Source organism: Pagrus pagrus (genome assembly GCF_965226575.1).
Source record: "Pagrus pagrus genome assembly, chromosome: 18".
Taxonomy (NCBI): Eukaryota; Metazoa; Chordata; class Actinopteri; order Spariformes; family Sparidae; genus Pagrus; species Pagrus pagrus.
Genome location: NC_140202.1, coordinates 25,484,300 through 25,505,086, shown reverse-complemented (window position 1 = coordinate 25,505,086; position 20,787 = coordinate 25,484,300). Strand labels below are relative to the sequence as shown.

The window sequence follows — 20,787 nt, the reverse complement described above, 5'->3', positions numbered from 1 at the left end:
GCTGAGTATGGTGCACAGCATGCTGTCGTGGAGCCCGAGCGAGCGTCCCGAGGCGGCCGAGATCATCGGGACTCCCCTCTTCCAGGAGCTGGAGCTGGAGCTGACCTGCCGACTGGCCGTGAGGCAGCGCTCCCGCACCTACAGCGCCTCGTCCATGGGCCGTCCGTCGCGCCAGTCCTCATCTACCTGAAAATCACATGACGCAATATATAAACCCCCCCCATCCTGTTTCCCTTTCATCCCCCTGCTGGTCTTGCCGCCTGAGAGAAACACCTCAGCCCCCCCTGCCATCACACACTGCCTCAGACAGCATCACTTTAAAGGCCTAGTATGACAAATGTGCGGAAATTGATCTCTGTGGCTTTAGAGCAGCGAGACCGAGTCCCGCACACTTCCTCTTCTTGGCAATCACACATGCCGTTACATATTTGCACACCATTATGCTGCCCACGTTCCCAATTTTAATCACACTTACAAGTGAAAGAGTCTTTTAAAAAGCGACAGCCGTTCTGTAATGTTCACGACCAGACTTGGCTCAAGTGCTACTTGCAAATAATTCTTAGTGGTTATTTTAAATGGCTCCGAGCACCAGATGGGCAGCGTTTTACTGCAGCCAGTCAGCTCAGCGTGGACCGAGCTGTTACCCACAGAACATTAGAATTGATTTTTGAAAATGTTAAACCTGTGATTGTCGTAATCAACAAACTCAATCATCTGGTACTCTGAGATCATTAAGAGGCCGCCGAGAACCGTTTCAGATGTGATTTTTTTTTTTTTTTTTGACGCCGGTCTGGTCACAACACGCTGCTTGCTCACATTCAGCCAGTGTTCACTCACCCACACTACACCTCAGGTATCAAAACCAAGAGGACACTCCAAAGGGGCCTTTGATGCTTGATCATCCTATCGACTAGTGACGAGTACTGATCACTGGTACGAGCACTAACTGGTGTTTCGACACCCAATATGCCTGATTTGGGAGACCAAAAAAGACCATCTTGTTTTCCTATGTGTTTTTTTTAAATAAGAGAAGGTGATGTATTGCGTAGAGAAGAGTTTATGAATCCAGTTCATCAGATATGATTTGCCTTTAGAAAAGGGGTCTGTGGCCCCCCTCTGAATGAATGCTGAGCCTCTGGGCTCCTGTCTTTTTTGCATGTACCTGATAGGAAAGTGAAGGGGTGAGTGAGAGTTTGTAATCTTAAAGCCAGTACTTGGAAGCAGTTTTTCTGTGTGTAAATTTACACAACGAGGTGCTCAATCATTTTCCAACACCTCCTCTTTGCTCTGTGTACATAATTGAAGGGAAAAATCTGTTTATATCTTTTTTTTTTTCTTTAATAATCAAGAAGATATGTTTGATCAATCCTGTACATATTGTAAGGCGCCATTGCTTGTAAATGGCTTTTTCATGAGGCGACTGTAAGATAGTGTGATATACTTGAGGGAGAGGAGACGATCTCTGCCATTAATGGATAGCTGAATGTTACGGTGTGACCTCCAGAGACAGATGATGATGGTGGTCACCTCTTCTAGCTGTTTGAAATTATTCCCAGTGTTTGTTTTCACATGTTGGAAGGGGTTTGCCCTGCTCCTGAGCACCAGAAGAGAACCAGAGTGCCATTTTGAAAGTCAGAAAAGTGTACTTCTCTGTAACCGATAACTCGCCTCACATTTTTTTGGAACTGTGCTACATCCAGCTGGTGTTTCCACTGAAGCAGAACAAAAACCCAAATACTGAGGTCTGCAGGAGAAATAGCATTTAGTCGAGAAGGTGAAACAGTTTTTATCCCCTCTGCATCGTCTTACTGGGGACCTGGACCTGATGCCGGTCATGTGATCCACATGAGCATTGTTTTATGTACATAAGAAGTGCTGGGAAAGTCACATGACCCGTCTTTAACTACACACACACAAACTGCTAATTGTAATGTGCTTTCAATGATTGTACTTTTCTAGGAATCCTCTCTCTCTCTTTTTTTTTTTAATAATAAGTGCAGTTTTTTGATTATTCTGCAGGGTTTTTTGATTACTGTTAAGTCTCGACTGTGTCTCATAACCGGAAGTCAAACTGATGTTTCGTTCATCCGTCCACTCGGCCCACTGAAGATGAGTCACTCTTGTTGTAAAATGATCATTTTTCTCTCTTCAGTGTTTGAAAACGGACTGTACTCCCACCACGATGAAGGTGGAAACTGGAGAGTTTTTTGTTCTATAATGACACGTCCTCAAGTTAGGGCGGAAAAATGTGAAAACTCGACGCCGAAATTCAGGCAAAAAGTTGCTTTGTGAACGACAGTACGTCGGCGCGGTTGCTCCGAGTTCCTTTGTCGACAATTCAACACCTTTTTTGTAGAATTAATGTTTTGATATTTCAAAGGAAGTCAAAAACAAAATCCAGGACGAATCCTTCTTTCTTACAAAATTAGCTGAAAAGATCTGGAAACTTTTTTGTCCTCCTTTTTTCAGAAGTCCATTCCTGACCGAGTTCTGATATAAAGACTTGTTCGTGGATGATTAACAGCAGATAAGGAGGACGCTTTCACAACTTCAGTCACCTGACAGTAGTAAATAGCTTCAGCTTCATGCCGTTAACACTGACAACAGCATTACTGACAATAGTGTATTATCTGAGGTTCTTCAGATTTCCTTCTTTTCACTCAAAACTAAGAAAATGTGATTATACAGTAGTTCATTCATGCTTTGTTCAATTGTGTTCACACTCCTCACACTCCTGCCGTCCAGGTATCTGTTCCTGAGGATAGATCAATTTAAAAAGTCAGACCCCTCCCTCTCCTCCTCTTCTCGATCTCTGACGACTCTGTCTGGAGATGTAGTTACGTGTTCTTGTGCACAAACCCCCCCCCCCCCCCCATCCTCTGTCCATGTTGAATTGTAAATATGTTTATTTGCTTTTTATTTATGTTTTGATGACGTGATCAATCCTTTTTTTGGGTTGGTGTTATTATGAATGCGCTTCATGCGAGCGAGCGCGTTGGAATATGATGACTTCTTACAAGTCTAAAATTTAATAAACTGTTCTATACCGTTTGTACAGTTTGGTGTCCTTGGTGTGCAGTCTGTGGGGCGGTGCTGGGGGACGGATCATGATTATCACCTGATCATCATTAGGCAAAGACTTATGTGAAAACAGGCATATATCTTTCTTTAAACACCTGCTATAGTAACAATTCACATTACATTTTTTCTATTTTTTTTTTATAAAAACACAGTAGTCTGATATATCGCATATGTAACGATTTAATCTAATATGTTAACATTGTAGGGTTTTGTGTTTTAAACAGTGTTAGGACAATATTTATCACCTTGTAACTAAATTTTAATTACATATTACACTGACATAAGTTAATACAGGCTTATGTTTGAAAGTACTGTCATCTTTAAAGGTATTGAAATGTAAATTAATTAATTAGCAAAGTAAGAGATGTGCAAATTATACATATATATCCCATTGTTATACATATATATGTATATTTATGGATAGATAGATGGATAAATAACTTTATCAATCCCAAAAGGGAAATTAGGTTATCGTAGCAAAGGGTACATTCAACTAATTACAGTTACTCAAATTGCTGTAATTAAATCCCTTTTTGGGTACTTATAATAAACCTGAATACCGTGTGATTCCAGGAACTGCTACAAAAATACCACACAGTCATATTTTGAATGATGAATCTTTTTTTTTTCTCATCCACATTAAATTCAGTGCAGGAGAGCACACCTGTTATACATGTAAATCACATTTATCAAAGGCCCTGCACGCCCGCACAGGTGTGTTCAGTGATTCTGGCTGGTGAGACCTCTGCTTGGATGGATGGTGGCATGAATTATGTGCATGTCGCTCTCTGCATGTTAATGAAGCACATCCTGCACATACGCAGTCCTGAGAAGAGGTCCTGAGAATGATGGAAAATAGCTCAAAATCACCTGTGCGGGTGCTCGTAGATGAGCAGAGGCTTTGACGCAAAGGAACGTGCACTTTGCTTATCTCTTGAGAGCCAAGTATTTCTCTTTCCTCTTCCTCTTCATACGAGCACATCTCAGGGTGTTGATCAGCCGATGCAGTTTGCACCCTTGTCATTGAGTTGACAACGTATGCATTAATTTGCTCACTGTTGCTTGCTTGTGATTATGAAAGCTTTCATACAGTGAAGTAAAAGTAACAAAAACGGAAATACTCAAGTACAGTACAAGTACCGCAAAACTGCACTTTAAGGTGCACTATGTAGTTTTGGGGAAGAGATCTTCATGACAGATTTTTATGCCTGAACAAACTTTATTTTCATGACTTAACAAACTGACTTTAAAGTATTATATGTGGCGGACCCTGCCACCTTCCTGGCTCCAAACAGTCTTCTGGGAGCTTATTTTCTTCTGAGAACAGCTTGTTTATTCAGTTATGGAAAAAAATACATATTTATGAGTTTGTATTATTACCTCATTAATATTGTAAATATTAGAGTTTGAATCATGTTTCATCTTTCTTTACAGGATATCCCATGAGAATAAGAAAATAGAAAAAAAATATGCTTTTATAAAGAAGAAAACATGCTATTTGTTTTTGTATTTGCAGGCTATCCTATTGTAAATGTTACAGATAGTTTAATATGTTTATTTCTGTTAATATAAAAAGGTCTTCAGATGGTTTTATAGGCAGTTTATTTGCTTAATATTATGTTTCATCTTCCTTTAGAGAATATCTCATGAGAATAAACAATTAAAGTAGAAAATACTATCAAATATGCTATTATAAAGAAGATAAAATGCTATTTGTATTTGTATTTGCAGTTTACCCTTATTACAAAATGTTACAGATAGTTTAATATTATGTTTTATAGGCAGTTCATTTGCTTAATATCATGTTTCATCTTCCTTTAGAGAATATATCTAAAAGTAGAAAATATGCTTCTACAAAGAATTTGTATTTGTAGTTTAAATGCTGATAACATATAATGTTTATTTCTGTTAATATAAACAGGTATTCAGATTCACAGCTATAAATGCAATAAAAGCAGAAAATACCATAAAATATGCTCATATGAAGAAGATAACACGCTTTTTGTTTGTGTATTTGCAGGCTACCCTTATTATAAAACGTTACAGATAGTTTAAATGCTGATAAAATACAATGTTTATTTCTGTCAACATAAAAAGGTCTTCAGATTCATACTAATAAATGCAATAAAAGTAGAAAATACTATAAAATAAGCTCTTATAAAGCAGATAACATGCTTTCTGTCGGGGGGCGGGACTTCCGCTGTGTTTTCAAAATAAGAGTTTAAAGCCCTGCTCTGCTGCTCCTCGCCTCCCCGTTGCGCATTTCCTGTAACCATCACGTCACTTCTGGATGTCAATATGCGGCTCGGTGCGGCGCTGGGAAACGGAACCACGGGAAAGATGTAAACCATTAACCAGCTGAAGACTCAGCCGTGAACGAAGACACTGAACCGTCACCCGCAGCCAAGGGGGAGACCGTAACCTCGGGTCCGGACGAACGGAACCAGTACCGGCGGACAGCCCGTTGAGTCGCTATCCTCCGAAAGCAGCGGAGCGCCTGCCTCGAAGCAGCCATCTTTTGTGAGAGAATGTACGGGGCGACACGGCGGGCCTGCTCGGGCTCTGGCCGGGGCCGGAGCCTGCTGATGCTGACGACCGCTCTCCTGCTCTCGGTCGCCGGGCTGCTCTCCGGGCTGCCCGGCACCACCGAGGCGAAGGAGTGCGACAAACCGTGCATGAACGGCCAGTGCAACACGGCCACTGGCAACTGTGTGTGCTTCCCCGGCTGGGTTGGGGACCAATGCCAGCACTGCGGAGGGAGATTCAGGTACGGTGAACACACACACACACACAGGGTGCTGGATAATACAGGTGCTTGTTATCAGTCAGGTGGGCTGTGTGCTCTGCTTTGTGTCCAGTGTTTGCTAATTCATAGCTTGTCAGTAGGAACCGAGCAGAGCACACCTGAGGCAGTCTAAGACCTGTCTACTATCACTACTACCAGGCTACTACCACTGCTGCTGGGGCTCGTGTCTACTGGGTTAATATATGCATGCCTTTAAATGTCCTGGATGGTGCAGTTGTGCAATTTTGGTGGCATGCATGTTGACCAATATTGAGCCCTAGTGTCATCATCTTGTCATCCACTCCCCCTAAAATATGTTGCATGAAGACCTGAACAGGTTTCAGCATCACTGTGATGCACGACACATGTCTGATGTGTGTCTGGCATGGTGTCTGCAGACACATCACTGTGTGATTACCACGTTAAAATCCTTTAAATGTCACATTTGCCTTCCAGAATATATGAAAATGTGAATATTTCTGGACACAAGATGTCTCCTAGTCCACTCTCAGTGTGTGTGTACTGGATATGGATGTGTATGCTGGATGTTGGTGGTTTTGTGCTACCAATAGGTTAAATATATAATATGTAGGACTAAAAATGTCTGTAAAACGACCAAGCATTGTGAAATCCGCAAGTTTACTCAAGGTAACAGTGTTTTTTTGTGATCGCTTCTCCCGAGTCAGAGGATAAACTTATCATAAAGCAATCTGTAAAACATTACCTCATCTGTCAACATCTGTGCCTGAGTCATGTCAGGTAGACTTTCATCAACAATGGCGGTTGTGTAATGTTGTGTTTACCACCAGTGAAGCGAGTTTGATTGCAGGACATTCGTGTTACTCATGCAGCGTTTATCCGGCCCAGACAGCCAGATTACTTCACTGCACGTTAGCCTTAAGATGACGCTAAAAAAGAAAAGGCACGTGTGTGTCCGTGTTATTAAGTTCAGGTCGACTCTGACTAAACTTGGCACTCACCAGCGACTCTTCTTTTCCCCCTCTCCTTTATAAACAGTTACGTTCTTGATGTTAAGTACATTTTCCCGCCAGCTCCTGTAACAGCTCTGGATCCGATGTGACTACGGTTGTTTATTCCTCCAGAAGGTGTGGCTCAACACCCGACTCTCTAGCTGGTTCTGAGCAGCCCGGTGTCATGTTCCATCTTTCTTTTCAGCTAAGGCAGCGATAATAACCGATGAAAGGAGGAAATACTAGAAAACAGGCTGTGTAACGGAAACCAGCTTATAAAGGGGACAGGATTTCTCCTCCGTTTTCCAAATAATTGTCAAACTCTGCACATACGTCCTCCTACACGGTGAAGCTCAAACACTCAAGAGAAACTTAACGCCTTGCACTGTTTCCTTTATCTATGCTGACATTTTTTCCTGAAGTGTGTTGGTTATAAAATGTCAGATATTGTGAAGAGTCCCTCAATGCAATTTCCCAGAGGCTAAGAAGATGTTGTGGTAATTGTTGTTGTTTTGTCTGACAGCCTTCAACGCGAAGATGTTCTATTTAAAATGACATAAAACAGAGAAAGATGGCAAATATCCACTTTGTGAAGAGCTGTAGCCGGAGAATGTTTGATGTTTTTACTCCCAAAACAACTACTTAAATGATGAAACGATTGTGAAAAACCGTTCTAGATATTGGCTAATCATTTTGGCATTAATCCACACTCCAAACACTTTTGTTTTGCCGTCTATGCTTTCATAAAGATATACCCAGGTGTTCATTTCCAACTGGATTACGATGATGGCGATTCCTGTCCGTACTTGTGAGGATGACGAGTCTGCAGGGAGCGAAGATAAGCGTACAGTCCAACAAAAAGCCTTTTTTATTGTTTTGCAGGCCTGTCAGTAACACTCTTCAGTGTGGTCTAGCTTTGCACAACTCTTTGAAACACAGGAGCTGTCATGGTAGCTCTAAAACCAAGAGACTGGAAGGTGTGTGACCCACTGAAGTGTTCGCATATCATGTTATCTAACAGCATAAACAACAGCAGCTCGGGGTCAAAGTGTTGGAAACCTGTGGAAGGAAAAGCACCCTGCGTTTTTTTTTTTTTTTTTCTCTTTTATAGCCGAGCCATCCACTGCAGGTTAGTGCTGCTGGTCAAACTGTGGTGGAAACATCTGAGAGGTGGGAGGAAGGTGACCACACTTCCTGCGCACATCAGTGTGAGCTTTTTCTGTGTAGGTGCTCGCCCTAATTCAAACAAAGGATAGTGACACCACGCTCGCTGTAATAGCAAATGCGGCATGCGTTGGGGAAAGGTGTCAGAAGTCAATTAATAAGAGTTTTCAGGCAATCAGCGCCGCGCTTCTCGTCCTGCGTGCCCATTAGAGTGTCACTTCGCATTACCGGAGCTTGAATAGTGATATTGTGGTGAGGTGATCAGGTCCCGCAGCACCTGATGACAGCCTTATTTAATTCAGTTCAGTGTCCTCAAATGTCTTGTTTTGTGGACAACCCAAAGATATTCGGTTTACTTTCACAGAGGAGGAAAGAAACCAGAAAATACTCGTGTTTAAGAAGCTGGAATCAGAGAGTTTTGGCCTTTCTTTCTTCAAAAACAACTCAAATCAGTTGGTGATTTATTTAATAGTTGACAACTAATCGATTAACACTTGGCCTTGTTTATATATCACTGTGACCTTTTGCACACACTGACAAGATCACATAAACAAGCATTACATTAGAAACTTTCCTCCTCACACGTTTTCCTTGGTCAGTAATGTTTCACTTCTGCTTTCTCTCGTCATTGGTTTGTTAGCAAGCCGATCTTGTTTTAATATTGTGATGAGCTAGCATGTCCGTGCGGCTAAAATGCGTCCCATCAGGCTTGTGCTCTATTGTCTGGCCTCGGCTAAGTGTTTTTTAGTAGATCCGGGGTGTTTTGTTCCTTTTTCTTTTAAATTTGATATTCACCGTCGTGCTGCCTCAGCTCGGTGCGAGCCTGCCAGGTCATAAAGCAGAGCTGCTCGGAGGCCTGCAGTGTTTATGCATCCTCTGAAATCAGCGGTGGTCAAGGAGAGGGGAAGCTGGAACTATGTGCACATTAGCACGGCCGACAGCATATCCGGACAGGTAAAATGGAGGGCTGAATGGCCGCTGAGCTTCTAGTGTTTCAGAGGGGCAGGGTTGAGTGCTCTCTGGATGGAGCTGCACGTCTTGGTTTGCGGTTTAAAACGCTGGGAGCTCGTTGCACTCAAGTATTAATTGACTTCACTGTGGGAAGTCCTCACTGGCCCACCAGCTGCATCCTGGGTAACAGTTGTCAGCATGTGAAAAGTCCTGGGCTCGGGTCAAGTGGAGCTTAAGGGCCTGATATCAATGATTATTTTCTTCACTGATTCCTTTTTGTTATTGTCAGAAAATCACAACTAATTCATTCCCGGAGTTCAAGTTGTCCTCCTCCAGTTGCTTAGTTATAAAACCTGAAGGGGTTTGGTTTATGTACTGTACTGTAGAGCGCTTTAGTGATTCATTGTAGGGTGAGTGGTTTGATTCCTGCTTCTTCTTTCTACATGCCAAAGTGTCCTAAACTGCCAAATGCTTTCAGTATACTCAGACTAAAATGTAAGTTGACTGGTACTGTGGCTGCACGATATATCGTTCCAGCACTGACAGCGCATGAAATCAAACGCATGCTGCTATGAAGTTTTTGCTGCTTCATACAGCAGGAAAAAACTATCAGAGTTTCCCCGACTTATCTCCAAGAGAAGTTTGACTTTTTTATTGAAAAACGTGTCCGATACGTTGCGGTTTGCTGCTTGTTAGTGACACTTGTTAGTGGCCACACTAGCAAAGCAGGGCCTACTCTGGTCGTTTGATAAAATGAATCCCCCTACAAAATCCCCCCAATCCCTCTAAAGTGAGTAACTCTGTCCAAATAGAGCAGTTCAAGTTATTTAGAGTTTCATAGTGCAAAATATTTAGCAGAAAATGAGTCAAAATAAGTAATCAATGCACCCGAAAAAACCTGGAAACTACTGGATTGGTTGATGAAGTCTTCAGTCCCTTCAAATTTCCGACAGCAAATTTTGATGATGGATTAATGGCTCTCTGGTTGCAGCTTCTGAAATGTGAGGAGCTGTTGCGTTTCTCTGTTTTTATTTTGCTGTAAAGTGAATGAAAAAGCTTTAATCATTACTCTGAAATCTGGAAAATTATAATGGACTTTTTTTCCACAATTTTCTGACATTTTAAAAGCTTAAAAATTGCTTGCTCATTCAAAAGAAGCGACACATTCATCGATAATGACGATACATGTTAGTTGCAGCTAAAGTCGCATATTAACATGATTTATTTTAGTGAAACTGAAATGCAAAAGATGACAATTTGCACGATCTGATTTTATTTCTCTTCATATCAGTCGGCCATAGTTGCGGCCCTCTTTGCATGGCAGCCTCGATGCATGTTACTCATACTCCAGCTGTTGCACTTGACCAAGTTACTGGCCTGTAAAGCTCGAGTTGGTTCCCGGACACTGCTTCAGCACTGACCACAGGGCCGAATGAAGAGGAGGAACGTCTCTGTGGGGATTATTAAAGTTGAACTCTAACTGTGGCTGCAAAGTTCTCGTCCAACTACTACTAAAAAGCAGCAGAGACTTTAATAGTCTGGTTCTGTTCTGCGACTATATTGTGCAGAAAAATGGTCTTCCTCTGTCAGCTCTGTCTGAGAGGTGGCGGTTGCTGCTCGTCTGCCGGAGGAGTGATACTCCTGACTCCTGACCCTGAACTTCACTATAACAAAGCTGGACTTACTGTAAAATGTTTATCAGCTCAAACTTTATGCACTCCTGCCGCCGCACTGTACAGCACGACCAGTGATGTTGTAGCAGCTCCTTCACCCCCGTCAGGCTAATCATGAAATGGAGCGGTAAACTTTCTGCTCTGTGATCCGGCATTGTGGAATCAAGGCCGTGTTGTTTTGTTAACGCGGTCAAAGAGCTGATAGTTTTTCGGGGAGAGCCTGTGGTCTGAGGCCGTGTTTAGCATACAGACAATGCTGCCATACAAGGTCGGATGAATGCTGGTAAAAAGCAGCTTTCTGTGGCAGGGTCGTGCCAAGATGGAGTCCCGACTAGCCATGAGGGCCAAAATCAACACGAAGAAGGAGGGCGGGGGACAAAAACAGACTAGTGTGTTTTGTTGTTTTCATGCCATTTGAAATTAAGGTTTCTATTTTAATGTGAGGATTTTTTTGAACATGTGATTCTGTGTGGTCAAGTGTGTGACTCTGTCCCAGGGGACTCAGTGAGGAGCCGGGCAATATGGCTGAAATTGACATCGCAAGAAAATATTTTCCTGATAAATGTTAAATTAGGGACCAATCAGGGACGATACAATACCAATTATCAGTAATCAAAGAGACCAATGACAGATATTTGCAACTGATATACTTCTACTGTAAAAATGATGGTCAGATTTTGATGATTAGAAAAAAGAAAGTGGTCAGGTATATCTCTAATGTAAATGGCAGCATGACAAACTTATGCAAAATGCGCTCAACTAAACCTAAATAATTCAAAACTTTCTTTTCAATGGGTCAAAAAACACCATTTTCTTTTCTTTCTTGCTTCTAAACCAGATTGCTTTGGTTTCATTTTCCCAGATTTGAGATTTATCCATCTTTTCAGATTTCTGCCTCCATCCCAGTGGAGCTGCACCATTAACTGACATATAATCGAACATTTCCCGGATTTCCTGATCCCGACGCAGTCACAATATCTGTCAGAATAATCGGCCTAGTATTTATTTTGTACCATATCGTGAAGACCGACCAGCTCTGCATATTGCTTTGGTTTTATTGGTCCAGGTTTGAGACGCTGTACATCCCTCTGCCTCCATCCCAGTGGAGCTGAGTGCAATTTTCATTGCTATGCTCATAACATTGAAAAATTTGATTTTAAAAAATTCGACAGCAGCTTCCCTCTCCAGAAACAGTGTGTTTATCACTCTGGACAATCCATACCCATCGTTCTGAACAGGTTTTAGCCGTAGAAAGGTAATTCAGAGGTTACTTATGATGTTTCCTTTAGTGATCAGGCGTTTTAATGGTCGTTTATGCTCTTTATTAGGGAGTTGACAAGAAATGTTAACAGTGAGAGGGAGAATGACGTGCAGCAAAGGGTTCTGGCTGGATTTAAACAGGGAACAATGCAGCTTATGGTTGTGCCACTTGATACCGCAGACCACCAGGGATCATCTGCATGTAAATTTTCAATGCTTTTTAAAACCGGAGATGAAATTCATTGAACCCGGATTGAAGCAGAAATGTCAGAGACGGATTTCTCGGCTCTTGGGTAATAAAACCATCTGAATGGGCCGACCGGAGGAACACGAGAAATGTATTCTTTTGTATGTGCGTCGACTGACCTTTTAATAACATTTTGGACAAGTCCAGCCACCACTTCAGTCTGACAGCTGCGTCGTTAAGTCTGTCTGGAGAGAATCGGCCGTGTAGAATCAGTTGTTGAACCGCACGTCCTGCTGGCTTATGTTGTTGTCGATTCTCAGAAAGACATCAAAATGCCATTGACGTCTATATTGACATGAACAACTTCCTTCATGTGGTTTACTTTAGTCTTAACGGCAGCTTGTTAAGTTGATGTCGCCATAAGGCTCAACCTTTATCTGATGTTCACACTGATTAGACTATTGCTACAAAAGCCAGCTTGTGCTTCTTTGCACAAACTCCCAAAGACATGCTTTTTATAGTACAAGATGCAGCTTTTATTCGTTTTTTTTTAAGTGGTATCACAGTTATAAGCGAGTTTCCTGTGTCTTCACAGCAACTCTGTCTCCCCCTCATTAATCTAATGCAATTAATGTGTAACTGCAGACTAAAGAAGTGGATTTCCTGCTCATGGTCCAGCCAACATCCATGTCCATAATTGCTGGCTAACAACGTTCTTCTCTCTATATTTTCCCATTGCATTGTCACATTTCTCAATGCGTTACCACCACCAACTGGCCCTCCTTCGCCCATGTTTGTTGGTTGGTTGGTCGGTTGGTTTGTCAGCAGGATTACACAAAAACGGATTTCCATGAAACTTGGATGGAGGATGAGTCTCGGCCCAGAATAGACCCCATGTAACTTTTGGTGCCGATCTGGATAAACGGACGGATCCAGGGAATTGTTTTCTCACTTTCTTTGACTTTACGAGAGAGGGCGTTTTTCAACATTTTCGTTAATTTCTCAGGGAATAATGCATGGATCCTGGCAGAAACAATCATGCTTGAAAGAATTAAAGGGAACTGTTTGGCCTTGACGAAGGTATGCACTCTACTGAGTGCCTTTCTAGTTGTTTCAGCATTAACTTGGATCATGCAAGATCTCAAATAGGGATCCAGCAATTAACCAATTTTGGGGCATAACTCCTGCAGACAACACGTTCATTTTTACTAAAACTGCACCTTGACCCGACTTTTTGTTTATTTTTATTTATTATTTTGTTCTGTATTATTTTTCTATTATAGTATTCCAGCAACTGTTGAGAACAAAAGCCAACCAAGAAATGTTGCAGGGACAAAATACGTAAGACCTCTCTGACTAAAAATGCTAAGGATTTATTTAATTGTGAAATCAAGAAGCTTGGATTTGTCCTCAGACTACAATCGTACCATGTCAAGTTTATTTATATAACCAAAATTACAGTCACGTTCCCTGGGGGGGCTTTACAATCTGTACAGTGAACGACATCCTCTATCCTTAGATCCTCGATACGGAAGGAAAAACCACCCAGAAGAAACTGAAAGAGCCACAGAGGAAGGATCCCTTTCCCCAGTGAATAACGACAGCTGCAGTGCTAATCTTGAATCGTCTCAATCTTCTCGCAATGACATACTTAAATTTTAAACAGCATCTTTTCTATCGATGCACTGCTGACACACTCGTCCTGAGAGAAACTTTGATTTTTGGTTCTCGCTGCTTCATGCTGCCATTCTCGCTGTCTCTAGTGTAGTCTGCATATTAGTCCCCATCCATCCTCAGGCTCTCTGGAACCTGTTAGCAAAGCTGACCTCGCCTCACCATAAAGGCCCCGCTGAGCCGACCAGCCTGCCTGCCCTCTGCAGAGAGACTAATGGTCCCCACTGCTGAACAACTGATTTATTCCTTTTCCAGCCTACTGATGCAGAGGCGCCGAAAATTTTTGTCCCGGCCAAGAGTCATAGACGAAGTTCAGCGAGTTTTACTGGATGAATTTGCATATAACTGTACAGAAACACCACGGTCTGCAATGCCGAGTATCACAGGCCAGAGTTTTGTTAGTGCAGGTGAGGTGACTGTGCATTAAAGGCTGTTGAAAGGCTAAATTAGTACATTAGAAAGCTTTCATTAAAGTGCAACAGTAACTCTGGCAAAACTGGAAGCGTGAAAGCACAGAAAGTTGGAAAACAGCTAAAAAATCTATTAAATATTTATAACGCAATATAACTGACTTATAGCTTCACGAGCATGTTTTGGGCGCACACTCTTTAATGATGTGCTGCCGGTGTTTTCCAGTTCACAGCTCGCCTCCTCTGTGGCTGCTGCTGAGTAACCTCACAGCATCTCATGGCACCGTACATATCTCTTAAAGGATGTGTGAAAGTTCATCACATAGTCATTATCTGCTCACTAACCCATCAGGAGTTTAGGTAGAACGCAAGATGCTGTAATAAAACATATGCTTGGTAATGTCGCCGTGCCAAAACGTTTAAAGGATTAGTTCACCCGAAAAATGAAGCTTCTGGTCCACAAAGCGTTTCTGGAGCTTCTCAGTAAAACAGAGTTGCAGCATTCTTCTAAACAACTGAAAAAAAAAATCATAAAACGTGCGACCGAGCTCACGCACCCACTTCAGACGAGGTGCACGCTAACGCTTTTAGCTTTTCGGCTACAGTGAAGATTTCAGCTTTAAAAAGGATGTAAGGTTTTTTATGATTTAAATACAAGTCCCCAGATACTTCAGTTGTTCAGGAGAATGCTGTAACCCTGTTGTTTCCTACCAGACTTGACTGTAAACCCCATGTGAGCAGCTTCTTGATTGAAGAAATCACAGTATCCATCAGGAACGGTTTTAATATTAGATTCTTCTTTCTGCTGACATTTCACAAATCATGTGAAATTATTAAATAATGTGCACCACTCTGAATTGCATTGGGACACAACATTCATAATAAAAGTGTAATTTTCTGCTAAAATATTCCCTAATTGATTTTAAAACTCATATCAGCAGCTTTTGAGTGTCCGCTCAGACGGTCTGAGGGGAAAACCCTCTCGCTCCTGTAGCATTTACTCTATCTGAGCGTGCTCCTCTCCCCTCCGGTCTGCGCCGCCGAACACGACTGTTGTCGCCTTTGAATGAGAAATCGTGTTTGCTCTGCTCTCATGCTGCAACACTTTGCCATTTGCACACCACTCGGCTCTGCGGCAGGGATACTGTTTGCATGAGAAGGTTGTTGGCCGTCACCGTCAATGTCACTGTCGATGTGTGTCTAATCACAGGAAGTAAAGAAACCTGCTGGCTTGTTCTGTATCTCAGGACTTTTTTGACCGCTTATGTTTAACTTGACATCGCAGATATTGACAGTCGTTTCTTAGATCCCTGTTTTTCGTGCCATTTAATACGTTTTAGCTCACATGAACTGTGCCCTTGACCTTATGATGTCAGATGTATGGGCCTATTTCCAGGAAAACTTTGGTTTCTAGTAACTTTACTTTATTATTATATTTTTTTAAACACTCTGACAATAAAATAAAGCAACTTACAGCTGGGTTATATTGGATATTTTGTATGACTTGTTGTCTGACTACACTGGAAATAAGAAGTCTTTATATTTGTTCCGGGCGGCGACCCGTGAAGCTTTTTGACCATCCGACACGGCACCTTAAATCTTCGTTAAGATGAATCGGCTGCAACTTTGAGTAACAAAATTATATATTTTTACATGTTTTTAATGAGAGAAATCGTCTCATTAAAAAATACAGCTCCATATCAGGAAAAACATTTGTTTTATTAGCTTTAGATGATGATTATCCAGTAATCAAGCTAGTAAATGACTTGCATCAATACAGGAAAAAAACTGTCAGTCATTGTCAGTAAGTTTTGGCTTTAGTTGATAGGAAGTGTTGTGGGTTTTTTGGTTTTTTTTTAGCTTGAGGTTTTCATCCAGTTCCTTTTTTTGGTCCCAAATATGTTTCAGGTACAGATTGCTGTCTATAATGTCCATTTTATGTGTTTCACTTCCGTTAATAGTGCAGTTAAATGTTTTAAATGTGTGTCCCCCCCCCCCCCCTGCTGGGATTTGTGCCTTTGCTTCTTAGTGTCGAGTTATGCATGATTGCCTGCTTGAATTCAAGGTTCGAAACTGCTTTTTCGGATAATTTCATGTCGTTTCAGAGGGATATTGGTATCCCATTAGTAAGTACTAGTGGCAGAGTCTGTTTTGTAACATGCAGCAGGTTACATTGTGGTGTGTTGGCTCCAGGAGAGTCTGGAGCCTCTCATCCTCTGAGGGAGCTCTGTTTTTCTGCTAGCTGGGGGAGCTGAGAGTCCCTGCAGGCCTCGGCTGTATCCGCACCGAGATATCTGTAATTACAGCGTTAGTGTACTCGTTAGCTAACCGCCGAGACCTGCCTCGTGAAAAAGGTTGGGTGAAACTGCTCTCTTAAAGCACTTAAAGTACATACAGTCAGCTATAATCAGCAAAGCCTCGTGTGTGGTTGTCAGTGTCAATACTTTCAAACTTGTGGCATAAATTACTTTTCAGTTTCCCTCCAAAAATGATCTGCTTCAGTGTTTTCAATGCTTCATTTGCTGTTATACTGACTCTTCATCCAGCGCAGAGATAGCACAAGAGAATTGTTGCAATATAGAGTCATATGTTTGGCCTGTGAAAGTGAAATTAACAACACCCTTGGCCTCGGACATTGAAACTGGCCAGCCCACACAGCTGGGGCTGTTGGCGTGCACCTCCGCAGCTATGGCTGCAGGCTAAAGATTTCAATAACGAGAAGTTGCAGCTCACTAGCTGCAAATAAAAACACAACAGGAATCACCCCTAGAAGGTCTGGACAGGATTTATGTCATCGGTTTCAAAACATATTTCATCTGTGGTGTGCTGAATTGTGAAACGGATAACATCCTGTTTTTGTAGAGAGATGATGTAAATAGAAACCAGGTTGATTTAAAAAAATAATCCACGTTAAGTCAAGAAAAATTGATATTTTGTCAAAATGTCGAGCGCGTCTTGATAGAAGTGTTTCCACTGTGGTGCAGAGATCATTAACTGTAGCTGAGCAGGGAGGAGTGCGTTCTCTGCTGCCTTCTCAGTAGACTTTAGTCTGTGCGAGACTGTTTTGGAACAAGCCAGAGCCGACTGGGTGTGTTAGCGGAGTCATCGCACCCTGAGACCTACATCAGTAATGATACAATCTCTCTGACTGCAGCTAAGTGTCCCCTGTGTAATTCAGCTCCTCTCTGCTGCTGTGTCATCAAGCTGGAATTGATCAGGCAATAACAGGGGCCCGGGCGCCGAACTGTACTATTACAGTGTTTGCGGCCAGCTGCCCGTCGAAGGTGTCCGCCTCAGATAATAATTTGCTGCGAGGTTTTAATCATTCTCGGCCCCTCGGCTGTCCTGTTTGCTGCATGCAGTGTCAGAAGTTAGTGTTTACCTGCGCTCGCTCTGCTGTGCTGACTGGCTCATTGTGCAACAACGTTATGTGTGTCTGTGTGTGTGTGTGTGTAATCATTCCTTTGCAAAACATTAACATTATATCTGTAGCCTGAATATTTTTATCTGTATTTCACAGCTTCATAAAATGACATGAAACAGAAGTCAGTCATTTACAGATCGCTAAATCGTCTGCTGCTGGAATCCTTAAACTGAGAATGCATAAATGACATTAAGGGCTTTTTAATGGGTGGAAAATGACCATTACAACTTTTTCAGCTATGTCTGACCACGACCCAAAGATACTGCAGTGACGGTGATGTGAAAACAGCTCTCCTCACCTTTGAGAAGCAGTAAACATTTGCATGATAAAGGACTGATTCATATTCTTATCAGCTTATTTATCAAATAACACGAGTCTGTTGATATGCTAGCGGCTCTGTGTCGCTTCCGTTAGGCACAGTGCTGCTTTGAATAAAATGCTAATGTCGGCATGCTAACAATTGCTTATTAGCACCAAACACAAAGTACAGCTGAAGTTGAGGATGTTAGAAATCAAAGTATTAGACGACTGGATCTGATGGTGGGAACAGAAGTGACGTCCGGGGAGTGTCAGTTCATCCTGAGGAGGATGTGACTGTCTGAAACAAATTTCATGGAAATCCATTTTAAAGTTGTTCTGATGCTATCTGATATTTTAGTGGTGGACCAGTTCAAGGACGTGCATTGGAGCTGCATAGGAGATTCAGATGTACCAACAGTTATTTCACCTCGTACCTGCAGCATCCTGTCACACACACGCCACCAGAAGATGATTTCCAGGATTGTTTAAAATAAATTGAAAAACCTCTGCTCTTCTTTTCTCTCAGGTTGACGGGGCCCTCTGGTTATCTGACTGACGGTCCAGGAAACTACAAGTACAAGACCAAGTGCACCTGGCTGATAGAGGGACAGTAAGTAGAGCTACAGATTCAACACCATGGGAGAAATATCAGATCGGGACACGACTTTGCAACAGTTATGTACTCGTTATGAGCGTGTCTTGTCCTAAACAGTTCTAGAAATAGTGTTAGGAACTCAATACTCTCTGATAACATGAGTGTTTGCAATAGACTGCTTGTAAAACCTTGAGTTTTTACAGACAGGTTGATCATGTTGTGCACATTTTAAGTCGTCCTGTGCAAAAAAACACCTTGACATCTGGTCTTTAAGTAGCCAGAACAGAACCTGTAGAAACACTACATGAAAAAAAAACTTTTATTATTAACTGCATTAAATCAGCTTCATTCATTCAGAGAAAAAAGGCCAAAAACCTTGAGAGATGAATTGTGAAAACTGAGCGCTGCAACTCAATATTTCAAGTGTGCTCATTATAGCGGTTATGTACACAGCCTGCACTGCAGTCCTTCAGAGATTTATCCAACATTAGGAATTTACAGTGTCCAGAAGATGATGGATGAAAAGTGAATGGCAAAGTAACTGTGAGAAATTCAATACTCCTCCTGTGTTGTTTTAGTCAGCATAACCTCGCTACACTATTGATTTAGAGCCATGATTCTTCACTTTTTTTGGCTGTCGGCTCATCCCAACCATAAACTCTTTGATTACATTTGCATTTTCGGCATGTTGCCAGCTCTCTCTCACTCAGGGGGGATTAACCATGGATGACTTGGTCGGGGGCTCGGGAGGTCACGCTCATGTTCCCTGCGACAGGACGTGTAGATGTTCCAGGGTTTTGAACTCCCGACCTTCCTCTTCCTCGATGGTTTCTCTAATCACCAGGCCGCCACGTCGCCCAACGCTTTCATTACACGCTAATGGCACTTTTATATGCTGTCTTGAGACCTCAGCGGGCTCTTAACAGGAGGTTAACGCGGCGACATGTGCGCTATATACATCAAACTCGACGCTTTCTCCGCAGTTAAGTGTGTTGAATCAGTCTGCAGTGGCCTGAAGTGACTTCTCCCCCTGAAAGGCAGAGAAATGCGCTCATAGAAATGAGACGTTTCTTTGTCAGATCTCTTCACTCGTATTTTTTGATTCCTAAATTACTGGTCACAAGCCTTCTTCTCTAATCAGACCCCGGGGCCACTGCCATCCCTCAGTTTATTTACTGTTACTGTTGCTTCTGCATGAGGGAAGGAGCAGAAGAAGCGCGTCACTCTGATAAGATGAAATTGTGAAGAGAAAAATGTGACTATTCATAACATTTCCTGTACGCCTTGTGTCTTCATTATAGATCCACTAAATGGGCCTTTGTGCTCTTGCCCACATCTTTTGAATGACTTCATTTTTGAGATGATAACTACATTTGGAGCAGAGACGCACAAATCTCATGAATGCCTTCAATTAAAAACTGATTTAACAATCTTGTTTTTCCCTATTTTGCTGTCTGCTGTAAAAACATGGTGATTTTTGCACTGTAAAATCTCAACCAACTATCTTTTATTACGTGATGCAATACGACTTTTATTGACCACTTTAACAGCTGAAATTCAATTTGCGGTACGACTGTTACATGTGATTAATATTCTTTTGAAGAAACAAATGTTGGTCTGTCAGGTTTCTGGTGATTTAAGTGCAAATATATCAACCGTGATGGGAAGGTGCCACCGCGCCAACGCTAGTAAAGTTTTGTTGCAGGTGGTGACTGTTCCTACCATATCAGCAAGTTAATTATCCACCTTTTACTGTCTTAAAATCGCATTTTTATTGTTCCCCTGTTCTGAAACTGCCCTCTTTATCTGGTGAATCATTAACTTTGAAAAAGTTGTGTGCAGCTCAGGTGACAGCGAACGAGCAGGGATATGTGGGTTTTGTTGGAAATACTGATATTTCTTATTTAACGAGGGATGTGTTGACAAGTCTTGATTTTGTACGGTTATTTAATAACAATGGTGGCTGTACATTTAGTAAACACTCTTCAAAATGCGAGGAAATGCAATTTTTCAGGATTCTACACAATTTTGTGGAAAACGGTTGATTTTGTATTAATTAATGCGGCAAACGATGCCCAGAAGACCTCCAGGCCTCGAAGCCAACTTTCACAGTGGCCAGACCGTGTAATTACAACGCCACATGATGCGCTGGGGCCCAAAAGGACTTTTTTCCCCATAAGTGTCCATTGTGAAAGAAGTGGGCTGTAAAATGGTGGATCAGTTATTTTGAGCACCACATCATTTCACAGTGATAATTTGAAAGTCTAGAAGAGCTGCACAGTTAAATGATTTTATTCCCTGTGACATTAGCC

At 42.0% G+C, this 20,787-nt stretch overlaps 2 protein-coding genes across 3 annotated transcripts in view; both read left to right on the top strand.

Annotated features, from left to right (window-relative positions):
- Nucleotides 1-3,062, top strand: part of eif2ak3 (eukaryotic translation initiation factor 2-alpha kinase 3) — a 33,358-nt gene extending 30,296 nt beyond the window's left edge. The window contains exon 18 of the mRNA XM_084382052.1: nucleotides 2-3,062. Within this exon, the coding sequence (XP_084238178.1) occupies nucleotides 2-190 (189 nt within the window). The 3' untranslated portion in view covers nucleotides 191-3,062. The remainder of the gene's footprint in view (nucleotide 1) is intronic.
- A 2,293-nt stretch (nucleotides 3,063-5,355) lies between these two features.
- atrn (attractin) overlaps nucleotides 5,356-20,787 on the top strand; it is a 138,617-nt gene continuing 123,185 nt past the window's right edge. The window contains exons 1-2 of one of the 2 annotated variants that reach the window (XM_084381620.1): nucleotides 5,356-5,848; nucleotides 18,407-18,490. In XM_084381620.1, coding sequence (XP_084237746.1) covers nucleotides 5,610-5,848; nucleotides 18,407-18,490 — 323 coding nt within the window. In that variant the 5' untranslated portion in view covers nucleotides 5,356-5,609. The remainder of the gene's footprint in view (nucleotides 5,849-18,406; nucleotides 18,491-20,787) is intronic. The other variant, XM_084381619.1, reaches the window with a different exon arrangement.